The 17,774-nt window shown below is 41.8% G+C and overlaps 1 protein-coding gene across 8 annotated transcripts in view; it reads right to left on the reverse strand.

Moving 5' to 3' along the window:
• Positions 1 to 17,774, reverse strand: part of RASA2 (RAS p21 protein activator 2) — a 123,331-nt gene that overhangs the window by 60,729 nt on the left and 44,828 nt on the right. For all 8 annotated transcript variants that reach the window (XR_006283576.1, XR_006283575.1, XR_005226735.2 and 5 more), the window contains one exon: positions 13,236 to 13,312. Coding sequence is in view for 4 of the 8 variants with exons in the window: in XM_037908738.2 (XP_037764666.1) it covers positions 13,236 to 13,312 (77 nt within the window). In the remaining 4 variants the exon portion in view is untranslated. The remainder of the gene's footprint in view (positions 1 to 13,235; positions 13,313 to 17,774) is intronic.

Below are 17,774 nucleotides of genomic sequence, written 5' to 3' on the forward strand. Positions count from 1 at the left end.
ATCCTTTTTGAGTTAGGAAATGGTCATTATCATATTTAGAAATTCTGAGGATGTTTTAGTACCGGCACACGAGACCTCCAGTTTAGGGTCACTCAGACTGAAATCCCCCGTGATCACACAGGTCCCTCCTACACATTACATATAGGTGCTTAAGGAGGTCATCCTGTTTCCTAATGTGATTTGGTGTCTGTAGCAGACATTAACTAGTCCCTCATCTTGTGCTTATGTTAGAACATGGATCCATAAGCATTCAAGAACATTTTCTTCCAAGTTGTTAGTGACTCAAACAGATAGTATTTTGACAGTGTTATTTACCCTCTCCTTTTGACCACTCGATCCTTCCTAAGTAGAATATACTCACTGACTTTAACAGTCCACTCATGTGACTCATTCCACCAGGTTTCAGTAATACCAACAGATTGAATTTATGCTTATAAATGAGCAATTCCAATTCCCCCCCTTTTCCTAGCACTGGTGTAAAAGGCAAAGAATTCATTCTCCTTGCATACTCTGGTTTCTTGATTAACTTAGTTCCCAACATCATGATTTTCAGCTAAACGAGTGCTCATTTGTTCCCTGTTTTCACCTTCCCCTTTTGTTATTAGCTTAATGCACTCCTCACTTCTCTGGCCAGCCTGTTTCTGGGAAGTTTAGCTCCCCTTCTACAGAGATGGAAGCCATCCAAACTGTACAGCCTCCACTCCCCTAGCAGGTGGACCCAATTTTCCACACCAAAACCCTCTACTTTACATCAGATACCTAGCCAGGAATTCACTTCCTATCCTGTGGAAGAATGAAGGCAGAAGATCTGGAAGGATCTCCAAGGAGATCACTCAGATACTATTCTTTAGCACCCTACCAAGTTCCATGAAGTCATCTCCAATCTGTGAGACATCACACGATGCAATGTCATTAGAGCAGATATGTACCATTACCATTAGATCCTTGCCTATAAGCTTCAGAAGCCCATCCAATCTTAGAGTGACATCTCACACCTTGGTTCCAGGATGACAGCACATTGTCCTGTTGTCTGCTTGTCCCTTGAACGTTTTTTTCTTTCTTCTTAGTATAGATTCCACGAAAAGGATCATCTATCTTCTTTGGATAGTTTAAGACCTCTTTGTGGGTATACTTGATTTTCTTATAGGTTGGGCTGAGCAGCCATCTACAGGTGTGTCCCGTATACCTCTCCACTCCACTCAACCAGATGGATCTTCAGAGAGATCTTCTGCAGTTTCCACGCTAAGGACCCTGTATCAACCTGGAACTTCTAATTGTGTGGAATTCCTCATGATTCTCTCCTCTCTGATGGTCGCAGACTGCCCATCTGGCCTGCCTCCAGTAGTATAGAAAACCAGCTTGTCTTCTTGCCTCTTGTGTTTATGAACTGCCACACCTCTAATTTTCCTCTCCACTCCAATTCCTTGGTAGCCAATTCCTTTGTTTCTTGTATCTGGGGTAGTGAAGCTTCCCAAATCTGGTTGTCCAAGAACCCCTCTCTGATGCTGCATAGTGTCTATAGTTCTTCCAATCCAATAATCTTTTCTTCTAGCACAGCCACCAACTTGCACTTCATACACAGGGAGCTCCTTCTGGCACAGACAGTAAAGAAAACATGGCCCATCCACTGCAGGTTGCAACCACTGATCACTAGCTATCACAATATCGAATGTAGAACTGTACTAAAAAGGAAAACCTCTTTTAGTCCCTCTCCAAACTCCCTTCAAAATTCTCCTGTTTGCTACTCACAAGTTCACCAAGCAAATGACTTATTCTAAGCTTCCCTGCTCAGCTCTACCCCCTCACTACCAGGGAGAAATGACCCACTCTGACTTCAAACAGTGGGGCTGATCAAAGGTGGTCAGACCACAGCCACGTGGGCCTTCCACGACATGAACAAACAGATCTGTCTCATTTGCCTACCCAGGGGCTCACTGACCGACCGACCAACCAACCAAATGTCAAAGATAGATGCAGCTCCACTGACTTCAACATTACTCCAGAAACTCTGGGAACAGCCTGGCTGAGAGCAACTCTGTTGCACATTTTAAAAGGACATGTGCACCAACCCACACATGGGCCAGTTTTGCTGGCTCATAAGTAGAAGCAAGGGATATGGTTATATCCCATCTCCTTTGGGAAGACTAGCACCACCATGAGTACTTGCCTCAGACAGTCTGCATGCTCTGTGAGCACAAGTATTGAAGTTAAGTGGTCCCTCAATGGGGGCTTGAGGAACTGCTCCTTAAAATCTAAGAGCTCTGATCATCAAAGAACACAACATATTGCAAATTCTTTCTACTGGTTTATGACAAACATTATACTGTAAATACATGCATATTACCATCATTACCATAACAGAAAGACAAACAGGCATATCAGCAGCAGAACAGTTAGATATTAGATCAGCTAAAGAAAATGAGCGTGAACTTTCTACAGCTCGGTCCCCTCATAGTTTATGGATTGTGCAAGTAGACAGATTTCCCCATTACCCACCCCCAGTCCACACAAACAAAATCTGAGCCAACAATTTTAGCCTGTTCCAAGTTTGTTGATTCCTGCCCCAATCTAGGAAGGAATCAGTTTCTGTTCAAGAGTACCCCTTTTTCCTCAGTTGTATCTATTTAGACTGTGCACTCAACATCACACAGCAAAGTAGTGGAAAAAAACCCGGAACAAAAAACAAATAACTCAGGTCGCTTTGCTCCTAGTCCAATATCTTCTTCACTAAACTACACTCAAAAGCCTTAATTCAATAACTATAATCAACAAATGGAAACTAGTCTATCATTTACCAGGTCCTGGATGCAGGAAAGGAGATTAAGTCAGCTACCAAGTCTCCGGGTGGCTGCAGAATTTCACTGTACAGCCCTTTCTGACTACTTCTGTAACCCTACCTAGTGATCTGGAAAGGAGGCATAGCATTGGGCTGAGAATTTATAAGAGCCTTATCCCTCAGGGATTCAATCTGTTCAGATGCATACGTGCACAAGGACTGAATTCATGCACACAAAATCTGCACAAAGAGGAACTTTTGAAAAAGGATGGTTTGTTCGTAATTGAAGGTCTGTAATATCTCCTCTGTACCGGGCTCCTCCTCCGTTTACCCTCACTGTGTACTTTAAGAATGCTAGTAGATGTTTGGACGTCTACTGTCAGACACACTTGCCCATAAGTTGCTTCTTACTGTGTTACTTGCAGCGGACCTACCTAAAGCAAACTGAATCCAACAGTATAAAAACCCAAAGAGAGATCCTGTTTACCATCAAGTTTACATCCATAGAGAGTATATGTATATCCAGATCAGAAGAGCACAAGCACGTAGAATCAGAGGTATAATGCATCCGATGAAGTGAGCTGTAGCTCACGAAAGGTTATACTCAAATAAATTGGTTAGTCTCTAAGGTGCCACAAGTATGCCTTTTTTTAATGCTAATGATGTTGCTTTGTAACTGTGGGGCAAGGACTCCAGCCTACTCACAGTGGGCTGCATGAATATAAAGTCATTTTCTGAAAGGAAAGCAGATGTAAATTTACAAGGTTAGCTATGAATGCATTAATTACTGGGGGGGATGACAGTCTGATTTTGACTTTAGGATTATACAGAACTTCTGAGACAGCTTGGTGAGCCTCAGTCATTGGTAGCTTCCATGTTGTGTAGGACTAAACCAAAGATACACAACTTTCTTAAGGAGACAAACAAACCGAACACCACACACCACTCCCTTCTCTCCATCCTGTTCCTCATTCTCTTCTATACAGCAGATACCCATAATTGAAGTTAGGTTATTTCCATTCTGGATCCTTTCGCAACATCCCACTGAACCCAACCTAGAAGGAACAGAGCCCTTCCTAGGAGTCCCTGTTGGGATTCAAATTAGACAACTCAGCACAAAGATGAAAATTTGTATTCTGACAGTGAACATTTTTCCTTTTACTTCTCAGAAGAAACAGTCACCACACAACCTCGAGATCTGGCTTACTTGTCTTTAGTCTTAACCACCAGGGCTCTACATTTAAACCCATTGTGTTAAGAGGGATCTTTAGAAGGCTCACACATCTTGATAAACAAGCTGGTGGAAAAAACGGGAGACCTAGTTCATACCTGGTTGAACTCAACAGGGCACTGGCACTTTTTCCATTAATGTGAGTAGGGTTAGACAACACTGTTGAAATGTTTGTTCCCTTTCTACATTATTTATCATTTTAGTTGCTGCCACTGATTGAGCTATATCTGTGGTGAATTATGCAACTTCCCACCACCCCTGCAGGCAAAGTCCTAGAGGTGCTAGTCTGGAGGAGTGTTGATGCCAGACACTCCACTGGTCTTGACCTCACCCCTTTCTACAGATGGGAGTGCATGAAACCCTTCTATAGTAAGCTGTGGGAACTACCTGAATTTAATTACTTCAAATGTCCACACAGCAGTATTCTGCCTACCTGTATATCCATCCTTCAGCCCCTCCTATTCCCTTCTTTGATTGTAGCAGTTAAAGACATTTATTAAGTTGGTGTCCAAAAGGTCTCAATCAGAATCAACGTTCATTGTGCTACACATTGGATAACCAGATAGCTTCAGTGTCTAACACTGCCTTTTCACTTCTAGCTCGGTAGGAAACTTCATCCCTTCCTCCCACATGGGTCAATCATAATAATCCAGCATGTAAGTGACAAGTGATAAGTCACTGTCTTAAGTTGAACGTGACGATAATGCACAGATTGTAGCTGGTACCGAACATGGATGCCTGCTTCCACCATGGTCTTGGCTGCCGTGAGCCTATCAGGCCTCTGCTCAAGTTCTTCCACTAGCTCTCAGTCAATTTCTGTTGACCGTTACAGGCCTTTGGCCCAATCTCCAAAGCAACTAGATTAGATCAAACATAGCTGGGCCTTGATCTATGCGCCACTGTGGCAGTTGTGCCCCTTTTGGACATTGCAGATCACGATATCCAGGATGAAGCACATGCAAGCTGGGGAAAATGTAAATGCAGCTGAATCATAAGTAGAGTGTGTCCTCAAACCAAATGGACTGAAATTTGGCAAACATGTTGAAGAGACTGGATAAGAAGTTGGAATGTTCAGGAGAAACAGAAATTACACAGAAACAGAGACTAAAGTCTCCCTTTTACAAATGCTTCATATTTAACCAACACTTAGGTGACCAATTGCACCTCTGCATTCACACCCTACTATTACTATTGTAATAATCTTTGTACAAAATAGGTCTTGTGAGGTGTCATTTGAAAACTTCTCACTCACTCGTCAGTAATATCTTGGTGAAATTTATGCAGCAATATTAAATGTAAAGTTATGAATTCCCTCTGGATGACGTTGCTAGCACATATTCAAACCCACACAGGCCTAACTAGGTAGAAGTTGTTAAACAGGTCTATCCTAAACAAAGATCTGTTTACACCTCTATTTACTTATAAGTAGTAAACAGGGTCCTTGGGACAGCAAGAGGGGGCAAATTGGTTTCTCAGAGACAAAGGATAAGCTGACACCTCTAGCCAGGTGTTAAAACTGACTGGTAATCACCCATCAAGTGGCCATTCTTTGGCAACAAAGGGGGAAAGGAATTGATCGATCTGCATTTTAGCAAGCAACAACCTAGAACATCTTTCAATATTAGACTCCATGTCTATGTCCTCGCAACAGGAAGGAACTTTATCTGGGGATAATCTTCAGGAAAATGCATTTTAAAAGGTGATTGAACTATAAAAGTGAAGGGCAAAAACACCCTGGGTTATATTTCCTCTTCTCCCCTCTTTCACCTAAAATGACAAAGAAACCAGTCTTTTGACTTTGGGAGGGATCCTAATATGAAAATTTGGTCAGCAATGCTGGGAACATGTGGTAAGGATTTTACCTTGAACCAAGTCTAGTTTTAGCTACTAGAAAGGGTATCTTTATTTTTCTTGTAACAATTTCTGACTTTAATACTTTATACTTGTACTCACTTAAAATACTCTGCAGTTAAATACACTTGTTTTATTTTTTAATTCAAAACTAAATTCAGCATTGTGTTTAAGCTGAGCTGTTTGATAGCCTGCTACTTTAGATGGAGCTGTTTGGCTATTGACCCCCCACAGGGGCAACGGACCTACAATATCTGAACTATCCAGGAGAGGGCTGGACAGTGCAAAACACATGTTTTGGGGAAAATTTGTGACTGGGAGTATGTTCGGTTCACCCACAAACTATAACCAAGGCTGGCGAACGCTGGAGTGTTGCTGACAGGCTGCTGGGGTCAGAGCTGTTAGACCAGGGCTGCAGCTATACACAGGCACTCAGGTTGTGACCTACGTATTGCTCTCTGGCTATCTGAGAGTGGCCCAAGTTGGAAGTGATAACAGCAAACCATTGTGAGACACCTATAGTTGCAGGGGAGGTGGTGACAACTCCTCACTGGTCTGGATTGCACCCCAGAACGTAACAACTTATTTCTGCCTTGATATTTAAATTTCCATGTTCTGAAAGCCTGCAATTCTAGAACTGCTCTTGTACTCATTCACCCATACCCTCCATCAATTCGGTGCCAGAAAGGGTAAACAAGGATTAGCTGTTTGTGAGAAAGTTGTGAACAGCAAAGATGTTTTTGAAATAACTTTTTACAACAGAATTCCCAACAGAAGCAAATTTTTCAAGTGTTTGCTCTTTAAGGCTGAATTTTGTAAGCACTCAAAACATTAAGCCTGACACAGTAATTGGGACTCGATATCCAGGACCAGTCTTTTGGACTTAAAGCCCATTTCTCTCCCAAACTTTAAATTTCTGAGGACCCTTTACAAAGGATAAGCCACCTTTCACTTGAGAATATTTTGAGCCCATTTCACTGTGAAGGGAACATTCATTCAAAACATAAAAATGAAAACTACAATTGAAAGTTTGTCAGAAGGTTTTTGATGAAAGTCATTTTTAGGCATCGTCTATCATCCCTGCATTCACCCAAGGCCATTAAGCCCATGATCCAAATTTTGCCCCTTCCCTGCTAATTTTAGATACCCCTAACTAGTTAGTGGTTAGGAGGGGAATTACCTATCCCACTGCTAATTATGCCAGAGCATCTTCAAACTACATCTTGACCACCAATTGGCCAAGCTACCTCCTCCTTCCCCAAGTTATTACATGCATCTTCCTAACAAAACAAAACAAAAAAAAGACTGACAGGCATCTAATGATAAATTTACATAGTTCATATTCATAGGCATGAAGAGCTGGGAAAAGCACATCATTCCTCTTCACATACAAGAATTTTGTAGTTACTTCAAAAAATTAAGGGCCAAAGTTTCCCGTTACATTTTAGCTAGAACTATGTCTATGGATAGGAGTGACGTTTCCCACTGCTGTCTTTTTGTAAGCTGCTTACTATGGTCTCAAACTTCATATGTTCTGCAAGTTAAGGAAACTGTCAATTTTTTAAAAATAAAGGGGTTTTTGTTTTGTTTTGTTTTTTGGCCAGAACCAGTCCCAGTGGAGGCCATAAAAGAAGAACAAAAACAGTACTAATGACTACATACAGAATGTTGTGAAAATGCACAAAGTAAACAAACTTCAAAAATCGCCCTTTAGTTTTTCAGTTACAGTAATAAGATAGTTGAACATGTGAATTTCTGCCTTTGTTACATGAGATTTTCAAGTTGATTGTATCCCTTTAAAATAAGACAAACCTAAAGGGCCTCCACACAAATAAATAAAAAGGTCATCTTCTAGGCTCTTCCAGAAATTCTACAATCTTGGAGAATCAATTATTGTTTTATGTGTAGATATATATGTGTATGTTTAGCATATAAAAATATATATTATGCATAGAACATACAAATGCATTTGCCATCAGTTTTGGCGGAGCATTAACAAATGTGTCAAGTTTTAAAAGGTACTTCCCCATCCCCCATTTCATAATCTCAGATGAAGGCAAAAAAAATGCTGACGTAACACTGAACTGCTTAACGCACAACTTTCTACCACATCAGTCACTGGATGACTACAGCAACCACGAGAGAACCCTAATTTTCTTTAGATCATTTCCCTCTCTCTCTCTCTCAAAGACATCCAAAAAGAAGGTACAGTGCAATAACCCACTTCCTATTGACAATTGCACTCTGCAACAGTAACTTTCTAAAGCAACTTTTTCCCCCCAGCATGAAGTCAAAATAAAAACACAATTTTAAGTGTAAAAACATCTTAAAATAGTTAAGTACTGTTAATTTGTATATCCGTGCACTCTAAGTGCAAAAACTGACTGTGCAAAGTTAGGGTTGGAGAGAAACTACAAAATGTTTGGAATTTCCTAACATTCAGCTTTTGCTTTTTGCTGAATCCACGTGGGGGAAGCTGTTCTAGTTCTCCCTCATATGCAGATGCACATATTCCAATAGGGGGACACTGAAAAAGGGGGGAGCAAGACATCACTGATCGGACTGTCAGCCAGTGTGTTTAACTTATGAGCACATGCAGTTAAAGCAAGACAAAAATAACTGGTTACTAATTTTGCTCCTATCAACAGTGCAATGGAAGAGTCAGCTAGATTCCTTTTCTAGCTTCTGTACCAACTGAACTGGTCAGCCAAATTCAGATTGCATAGTTCCACTTCTTTTGTTCTTTATTATATTAGAAACCAAGAATTAAAAAAAAGCAAGTAATTTTGTCGTAGTTCTTGTCTCCACAGTCCTTCCTGCAGAGGCTTTCCCTCCATCCAGATCTTGCTCTCTGCAGGCTTCTCCATATCAGGCCTTCCACCTGATCTGTATGGAGACTGCCCCTCCTTCCACAATTCTCCGTCTCTTCACCTGCTCTCCTGCACGAAAGGCAGGCAGTCTTACATGCAATTTCAGAGAGAGCATATAACTAGGAACAAGAATGTGACTTACAACTACAGCTCCCAGTTTTAAAAGGCTTACTCAGATGCACAGAACTTCTCCAGCACCGGGGCCACGGAGGCAGGGAAGATAAAGCTCCTCTCCAGGGCTGGGTGGAACAAGGGAAGATTGAGCTCCTCCTGGGGCTGGGGGGAGGCAGTGAGCTTCTGTGCCCTCCCCCCCCCAAAAAGGGGTTATATTTAAATTCCTGAACACATCTCTGGCCACTTACATGTCCCAAGCCCAGTGCCTACTTCTAAATGGTATGCATAACAGGATAGCAAGATATACAAAAAGTCAGTGCAAACACACAGTAGCCTACTTCCACAATTTTATGTAGTTGGTTAGCATTATGAATTTATTATTTATGCATTCACAGGATATCACAGCTCCTTTATGCAAATTAAACAAAACAAGAGCATCTACAATGAATTGAGTCAAGTGACAATATCCAAAAGAGCTCAAATCCCAGAAAGCATCCTGCACTTTCCACATCCAATAGTTAAATAAAGTGGAAATCTAAAAAGTGTTAAGATTTGAAATCTGAAAGAACAAGGATATTCAAAATGTCAAGATTCCATCTTTTAGAAGTTCCATATCTGGAGACACACACACACACATAAACATACTACATATTCAGCACTTGATAAGTCTGAATTCAGAGACAAGGAAAGTGTTCATACCAAAACCAAAGTGCCACCAACTTTCAGCCACTAAAAGGATTAAGTGGAAAGATCTAGCAATGGACAGAGGGAAAGAATTCCATTCCTCCTCCTGCAGTACTGAAGGATTGAAATGCAGAAGTAGGCTTCCTACTCCCTTGAAACCTACTAAGGATAGAGGGAGAAGAGAAGAGTCACAGGAGTACTTTGACACAAATCTACTTCCCAAAAAAGTGTTTAAAGATGACTGATCTTGTACCTCCCCCATCCTGCCCAAAAAAGTCAAACTGGCTCCCAGAACCCAACAGAAGGATTGATAGCCTGCTACACCTCCAAAAGACAAAAGGAAAGCAAGGTAAAAGACAAAAGAGTTGCTATTTTCATGAAGATATTTCTTCACTAGGATCTTTTGGTTTTGAGGTAGACCCTCAACTCCAAGCAATCTTGATTTTAATAAAAGAGCCAAAATACTATTTTTTGCACAGCTTTACCTGCAGAAACCTGGGTTATAGCTGACTATATTGAATGTGTCTTCAAAAAGCAGTAGAGCAGAGCTGGGGAGGAAATAATGAAGTAGGAAACAACCACCAGATGCATATTGAATTTTGGTCCTTTGTAAGAGAAACACCTTTAAACTGTGCACTGTGTTGTTCTTTGCAAATATGTTTTCTAAATTACTTAGCATTATTATAAGCAGACCTAATAGCGACAGCTCGAGATAAGACTGCTTAATACTTCCCACTATAAAGCCATTTTTCAAATGCTCATAAACTTTGCTAAACTGTTTGGTGGAAGTTTTTCAAGCTTGCTCTCTGCCCCATGCTTTGCTCTCTGCAAAGCTTTCTTTTCTAAAGATTTCAGTGAAAACCGTTCATCTATTTTGAAGAATTCGGTCTTACAAAGCTATTTTTATCTATATTAAAATTTCCATGAAGAACTACAGTGCCTCTGTGCTTTGGAGCAGAAATGTAAGTTTAGCATATAGACAAAGGTATTTTTTGCTGTCATGACAATCCATCCAAATTTGGCAGTTATGTCTCTGGAAATGGCAATCTGCATATGCTCATTGTTCGTTAGAGACCTATTGCTAAAATTTCAGAACATGCCAATTCCCCTGAGCATGCTCCAGCCCCCTACAACTCTACATGACAGAGTTAGTGCTCTACGTGGGGAGATGAAACATCAGTCACTGCTATTCTTCCCTTCAAGTCAAAGGTTCACTGAGTTGGGAGCCAGGAAACCATCATGAATCCTAGCCTCAGTTCTTATACCAACTAGTGTTAATTCTGTGCACTTCACAGCTGTTACAATTAAGCAAGGTCTTAAACCCTTATGTTAGGGTATATCTACACTGAAACACTTGATTTTTCACACCCCTGAGAGATGTAGCTATGCTGATGTAAATTCCCAGTGTAGACCAGCCCTTAAGAGATAGATAGCTATTCTTTATTCTACAAGTAAGGTAATGGACGTTGTACAAAGTTACTTCTAACAGAGCTTGAGCATAGCCCATCCCAGCCACACTGCCATTCAGAATGTGTGTACCAAATTTATGTCCTTGCTGTGCTGCCTAACTAAACACTGGACCACATTGCTCTGCAGAGCAAGACAAAGCCAGCACTCCCCATCTTCAACACTCTCTTGGTACTTAGCAAGTAGCTATTTAAGCTACTTGCAAAAAAGTAGTGCCTGGTGGGACTAGTGGCTGGTCCCAACAGAGACTAATAGTTCTCCGCTGCCAGTTACTCCTTTAGCTCATATGGTAGACGTATGCATGGTGTATTTAAAGGTGCTGGGTTCCAAACTTGCTAGTGACACATCAAGGGTTAATGTGGTTCCACATGATGAAATTTGTTTTTTCAGTTTGCTCCTTTAAAAATCTAGGAGATTACATAGAAAAATATTATGTCCCAAGAACACTAAAGTTGCAAAGTCAAAGTTGCAATCAAAAGCTAGGAAAATCCAGTATTATGGGTATATGTGCAACCTTAATTCAGCCCCATCGCGTGTACCCAAACACCACCACATTCTTTAGTTACATGATCGCATAACATTTCTGATTTTGCATAACATGCACAGTGAATGAGGCGGAGGGTTGCAAGTAGGGAAAAGAGGTTCTCTTGTGTTTAAGGCACTAGACTGGGACCTGAGATAGCTGGGTTCTATCCCTGGCTCTAATGAAACCTACTATGATGCTGAGCAACAGCAGCATAATGCATACACACTGAAGGGAGCCAGATTAAGGCAACCCTAAATCTGGCATTTCCAACTTGAGCACCTGACATTGCAATATTAGCATTCTTTAATTTATAGTATTTTGTATAGAATATTGAAAGACATCTGGAGACAGCAGGATCTAGCAGTTAGGTCACTGGACCACACGTCAGGAGACCTGGATTCTATTTAACTTCACCACTGAGTTTCTGCGTGTCCTTGGCCAACTCACTTCTCCTTTTTATGCCAGTTTCCCCTTCTGGAGATTATACTTACTTGCAGTCTCCTTTGTAAAGCACTGAGATCTACAAGGGAAAAGCACTTATACAAGAGATATCAAGCTGTATTCGGTTTCATGTCACTATGACAACCTGAAGTTAAACTGAAGTCTCTGTACCCTTATCCAACTGGTTGATGGTCAGGTCACAGCCATTTCAAAAGTATCTAATAGATGTACAAGATACCTCCCCCCTGCCCACTACCTTATTTAAGTCTAAAATTTGCTGCCAATCTTGCTCCCATTTTCATCTACTGCCCCAATCCGTCTGGCATGGCTATATACTACAGCACTGTCAATTAAAGCTTCAATTAATGTTTTTATTTTAACTTTTAAAATATGTATTTGTGTACTCAATATTCCAAGTTTTACTTTTCATTCTGTTGGGAGAGGCAAGAGATGGAGGAAGCAGCACTACTGTAAATTGTAACAGTAGTTACAGCTAAGCAGAAAAATCTATGAAAATCAAATATCTATTCCCACCTAAGTAGTCTCCTGCTTAAGGACATGCTGGGCCAGGATAAAATAATTTTGAAATTAAACCAAAGCTGAGCCTCCCAGATAACTGAAGGTAAATTCACACAGTCTCAAAGCGTCCAAGGCAACTGACTGGGGCTTGAGCTGCGAGGTTAAAAATAGCAGGTTAGATGTTTGGGCACCGAGACTCTCGTTTCAGAGCCGAGGTCCAGCCTAAGTCCGAACACCTACACTGCTATTCTTTGCCCCACAAGCCCTAGTCAATTGACCCAGGCTGAGACTTGCTTTTGCAAGCTTTTTTTGTTGGTTTGCTGTGTACCCAAAACAGACTACATGTACAGTAGGGAAATTTTGGGAAGTTCCCACCAATGCCAACATCAGTTCAGCTCTGCCAATGGTAGCAATGTTTGAAGTCCTAGGTCTGGCTGCCAGTGGCACTTTTAGCCTTGTCAACCGACCTGCTTTGAGCAGGATTAGAAGACACTGTGCTTAGACACCAACACCCAGCTTACATTAGGGCTCCTGACACAGATGGCACTCATGCAGCTTTAAAAATCTGCTTGCAGTGCCGAAAAACTTGTGAAGTCTCTCTAGTGTACATATGTCCCCCACAATTAGGCAAATTCGAACACAAAGGCATTTAAAAAAAGTTTTGGTGCTGCATTGTGTAGAACATTACAACACAACCTTACTGGTTCTTTTAACAGTAAAATCAAGCTCCTTTTAATGATTCATAAATATTCTTACTTTACTACTAGTTGCTGGCACACAGATCCATTATCTGTTATCAGTTCATTCAGTTTTAATTCAAGGTGAACTTTTCCCTGCAAAAAATAAAAATACCATATGTAAATATTTTTGAAATCCTTTACTTCAAAAGTAGTAACAGCACATAGGAAAGTAACTCGCACATACTTTTAAAATATAATTTATCCCTCTATATAAGATATAGAACTTGCTCATTTAAAAAAAACAGACGTGGCAGAAAACGGAGGTAAATCAACAGCATACTAATGCTAAGTGGAATATTTCTAGGTAAAGAGCTCAACCCTGCTCCCACTGACTTTAATGAAACCCATTATTAATCTTGCTAGAGGTAACTAGTAATTTAGGTCCCCATCCCACTCTCACTGAGCTAGCAAAAAAGAGACAAGCAAGCCTTGATATGAATATATGACCAAACACTACCATACCCAGCAATATGGGACTCTAGAACCTTCATTGTTGCCTGTTCTAACCAGGCTTTGGAAGATGAGTGGCTGCCAGAAATATTTATGAGTTACTTAACTGAGAAACAAGTTATTATTGTTTATTACATGCACAACACTAGCAATGTGCTAAGTGCTTTCCAGATTGAGGAAGTGACCTCTTCTCGTTATCTGTTTGATCTGAATGATGGAGTATAGAAAGTAGTGAAGAGCAGTGAGTGAACTTTACTTATTTCTATGATACATCTCTGCACAAAACTGTTATGTTAGATTGAATCATTCATTAGTGACAGCTAAGGTTTATAAAACAATACTCAAAATATTTATATGCTGTTTGATACAATGAAAGATATCATTTCAAACAGATTTTGAAAATTATGCGTGGGAGTTACTTGTTAATAGACTTTGTGCAGTAGTCGCCCAAATAAGTGTACTTAATGTAGAATCTCATTCATACATAAATAAAACAGCAATTGTTTCAATTACATCTTTATGAGCACAAAGAGTCAGCCATTTTTCCCATATCCTCTGTAAGTGATAATGTATCTAACCAACTTTGGGACAATACTGCAAAATTAACACACATACATCTTTGGGCTCTTCCTGCCTACATCTGTGATAACACTCATTTGACCTGGATACAAAAACAGACTGGTTATTTATTCTACAGTAACTGTAGTTCTTCTAAATGTTGTAGTTAGTGTGGATTCCACTGTAGGGGCGTATACGCCTCATACACAAGTTTGGACTTTTTTCCTTTTTACTAGCAGTGTCTACCAGGGCTGCACACGTGCCCTATGCCTCTTTGTGCTCTCACATGAGATCTTAAAGGGCAGGGCAGCCATGACCTACCGTCAGTTCCCTCGCAAGTCAAACCCCATGTTGCTAAAGCCTCCAAATAATGGTGATAGAGGACAGATCGTGGAATTCACACTGACTGTAACAGCTTCATGAACCACAGTTTTTGTAGGGTATGCAACTATTTTCTCTTTTTCATGTATATGTCAGTGTGAATCCCATGGTAGGAAACGGACAAGCAGTATTCTCACTGGACAGTGGTAGCAAGGAGTTTCAACTGTGTCATTTAAACCGACTGAAATATTGCTCTTCCGAACCTGGCTACCATGTGAAGTGCATAAAATATTTAAACAAAAAAAAAGTTAGAGGGCTGCTTCACATAGCTGCCTTGCAGATCTTGGAGATTTGAATGTTTTGGAAGCAGGCAGACAATGCCGTCTGTATCCTGGTAGAGTGTGCCTGGCCATTTGAAGGGAGAGGCTTGCCCACTTGACAGGAGATGGAAATTCACCGTGTGATCAACTTTAAAATGCTCTGCAATGAGCTATCTGGTGTATCAAAAGGCCTGGCTGTCACAAAAGACCAGACCTGGTGGAATAGGGCACAGCACCTTTTGAAGTTGGTGTTCTCTAGACGGGGTCCAACATGGGTCTCAATCTTGTCAAATTCACAGATGTGCGGAAAGAGCAGTGTGCATTGCCAAAGAAAAGCAAGTCCTCAATCATAACCTGTATCTCTTTAGGGATGGCCCAATGGAGCTTGGAGCCATGATGCTCTGTGCATGGTAACTACGGTAGCCAAAAGACCTGATCATGGTGTCCTAGGCATCCATCACTGCTTACAAAGCCACCTTAACAGCATAATTAAGGAGGGTCAGCTGGTGGTCAAGCTCATCTCTACTGTCATGAGGGATCTTTGTGAGGAAGGCTATCATCCTGTCTCACGTTAGAAAGTTATACTTGGTCAGGAAGGCCTGGCAGTCAGCCATGCACAGATGTAGTGACTCTGAAGAGTACAACTTCCTCCCGAACAGGAAGAGGCATTTGGGGTCTTCATCCTCAGGGTATTTTTGTAGGGTATTATCTACTTTTCTTATTCAACACAACTAACAAGTCTAGGTTTATGTGACTGCACAAGTACTCAAATCCTGAATGGGGTACCAGGCACCTCTACATGTTCTGCCATTGGTGGCTGGTGTCTGCCCCAGGGCTTCAGGGGGGCTAGTAGTCCTCTGTTAATGGGGAGGGTGATCCTGGCTGGACCACAAACTGACAGGGTGTCAGCTTGTGAGACTTCTGAAATCTCCATCAGCAGAGTCTAGGGAATCCGTAAAAGGCACTTCTGCAAAGCTGTGAAGTTACCTGATGCCAAAGATCCTGCTTCATCCAGTGTCAAAAAGGAGAGATCCTTTGATGTTGACATGGGATACTCATGTTGCTCAGCCCCTGGATCTGCCTCCTCTTGAAATTCCCCCATTGGTTGTCTGGCCAGAAATGCCCCTTGGGAAGGAGATCTCTTGCTCTTCCTCTGTGGTGGAAACTGGCTCCGCAGTAAAAAGGTGGGCCCCAATGTTCTCAAGAGGGCCATGATGGCATACTGTATGGGTACAGATAACTCAAAGGCTGTTGGCTGGACCAGTGCCGGTCTTGGTGGGACAGTGGTTGCTAGGGCTTGTAGGAGAAACCTGCAGATGTCTCAGTAACACTGATCACAGACCTTGGTTGGCGGGGGGGTGTTCTTTGCTAGATGATGGTTAGAACATACAGCACAGTGTTGGTGAGTAGACCTCTAGGAGTAACAAGAGATGCACTGATACAGAGACAACAGACCTGGACTGCTGGAGTCCGGGGTCAATGGCGTGAGGATAGCCAGTGTTGAAGTCTGCTGTCTCACAGTCTGCTTCTCTCCACCCAACATTGCGTAAGGCTGTTCTCCAGAAGCTGTGTCTGCACCTATGGGAGGACACTGAGCTCCTTCTTGAATTTCTGCCTCTTTCAGAGAGTCCCTTTTGTTGCCTGACTTCAAAACCAGAGGCACAGATGATAGCTTCAACATCAAAACCGGGACTGACTTTGGTGTCAGTGCCGGGTCTTTCACTGGCTCTATCTTCTTTGCAGTAATCTTAGGCATTGCCAGTCTGCTTAATAGATGGTGGCTTGTCTATTAACAGGATTCTGATGCTTGTTTCCTCCAGGTCTGATGAGACCTTAATGGACTGTTCCAGAAGGTGGAGTTTCAGCTTTGCATCTCAACATGGAAATCCTCACATAGAAGGATAAGCATACAGGGCATCTACTTGGAAGGTGCAATTCCCCCAGGCAGAATAGACACCTATTTTGTCCATCCTTCAAGGGGAATTAGGCCCTGGCAGGAGGGACAGGGCTTGAAGCCCACAGGTTTCAAATCCACTACTTGAGAACCCCTATATGGGGGGGGGGGGGCGGGGGGCAAGGGAGGTCTTACCAAAGAAGTTCAGTCCAGACCATTAATAATTAGCTCATGGCATTCAAAACAAGAGACCAGAAATGGTTCTGAAGATCTGCAGAACATTTTGAAGTTCAACCTGAACTGAAAACTAGAGGGTTGAACACTCACCAGGATCCATCTCGCTGCCACAGACAATAAGGAAACTGAGGATTGGTCATGGCCAGCCCACCATTCACTCCCTCAAATGGGATCCTGAGGCAGCAAAGGGCACACGTGCAGCCCTGATGGACACTGCTAGTAAAAAAATAATAATCCAGTTTTGCATGCATGAGGCACATGTGCACCTAGAGTGGGATCCACAATGACACAGCCAAAGACTATCCAGTTTTGTCAGCGTAACAGCTTAAACAAAAACCACAACACCAAGTGGAAAATGAGTTTGTGCTGTATCGGCTATTCTGTGTAGCTATAGCTATCTGTGGATTCTGGGGGCTTGTCTACACTTACTGGGGGATCGATGTGCGGCGATGAGCCACATAATGAATCGTCAGGATAAACACTAAACAGCTACCAATTCTATAAAAAACATCCATCCATCATGGGTCTAGTGAAGACTTGCTAAATCGACCACAGATCGCTCTCCCATTGACTCCTGTACTCCACCGTACTGAAAAGAGTAAGGGGAATCAACAGGATATCGCGTGGTCTGGACCCCATGGTAAATTGATCTAAGCTACGTCAATTTGACTTACACTATTCATGTAACTCAAATTGCATAGCTTAGATCGACTTTTCCCTGTTGCGTAGACAAGGCCTGGGAAAATCTGGGCTGCTATTCTAAGGTGCCTCAGCA

This window comes from Chelonia mydas, chromosome 9, assembly GCF_015237465.2.
Source record: "Chelonia mydas isolate rCheMyd1 chromosome 9, rCheMyd1.pri.v2, whole genome shotgun sequence".
Taxonomy (NCBI): Eukaryota; Metazoa; Chordata; order Testudines; family Cheloniidae; genus Chelonia; species Chelonia mydas.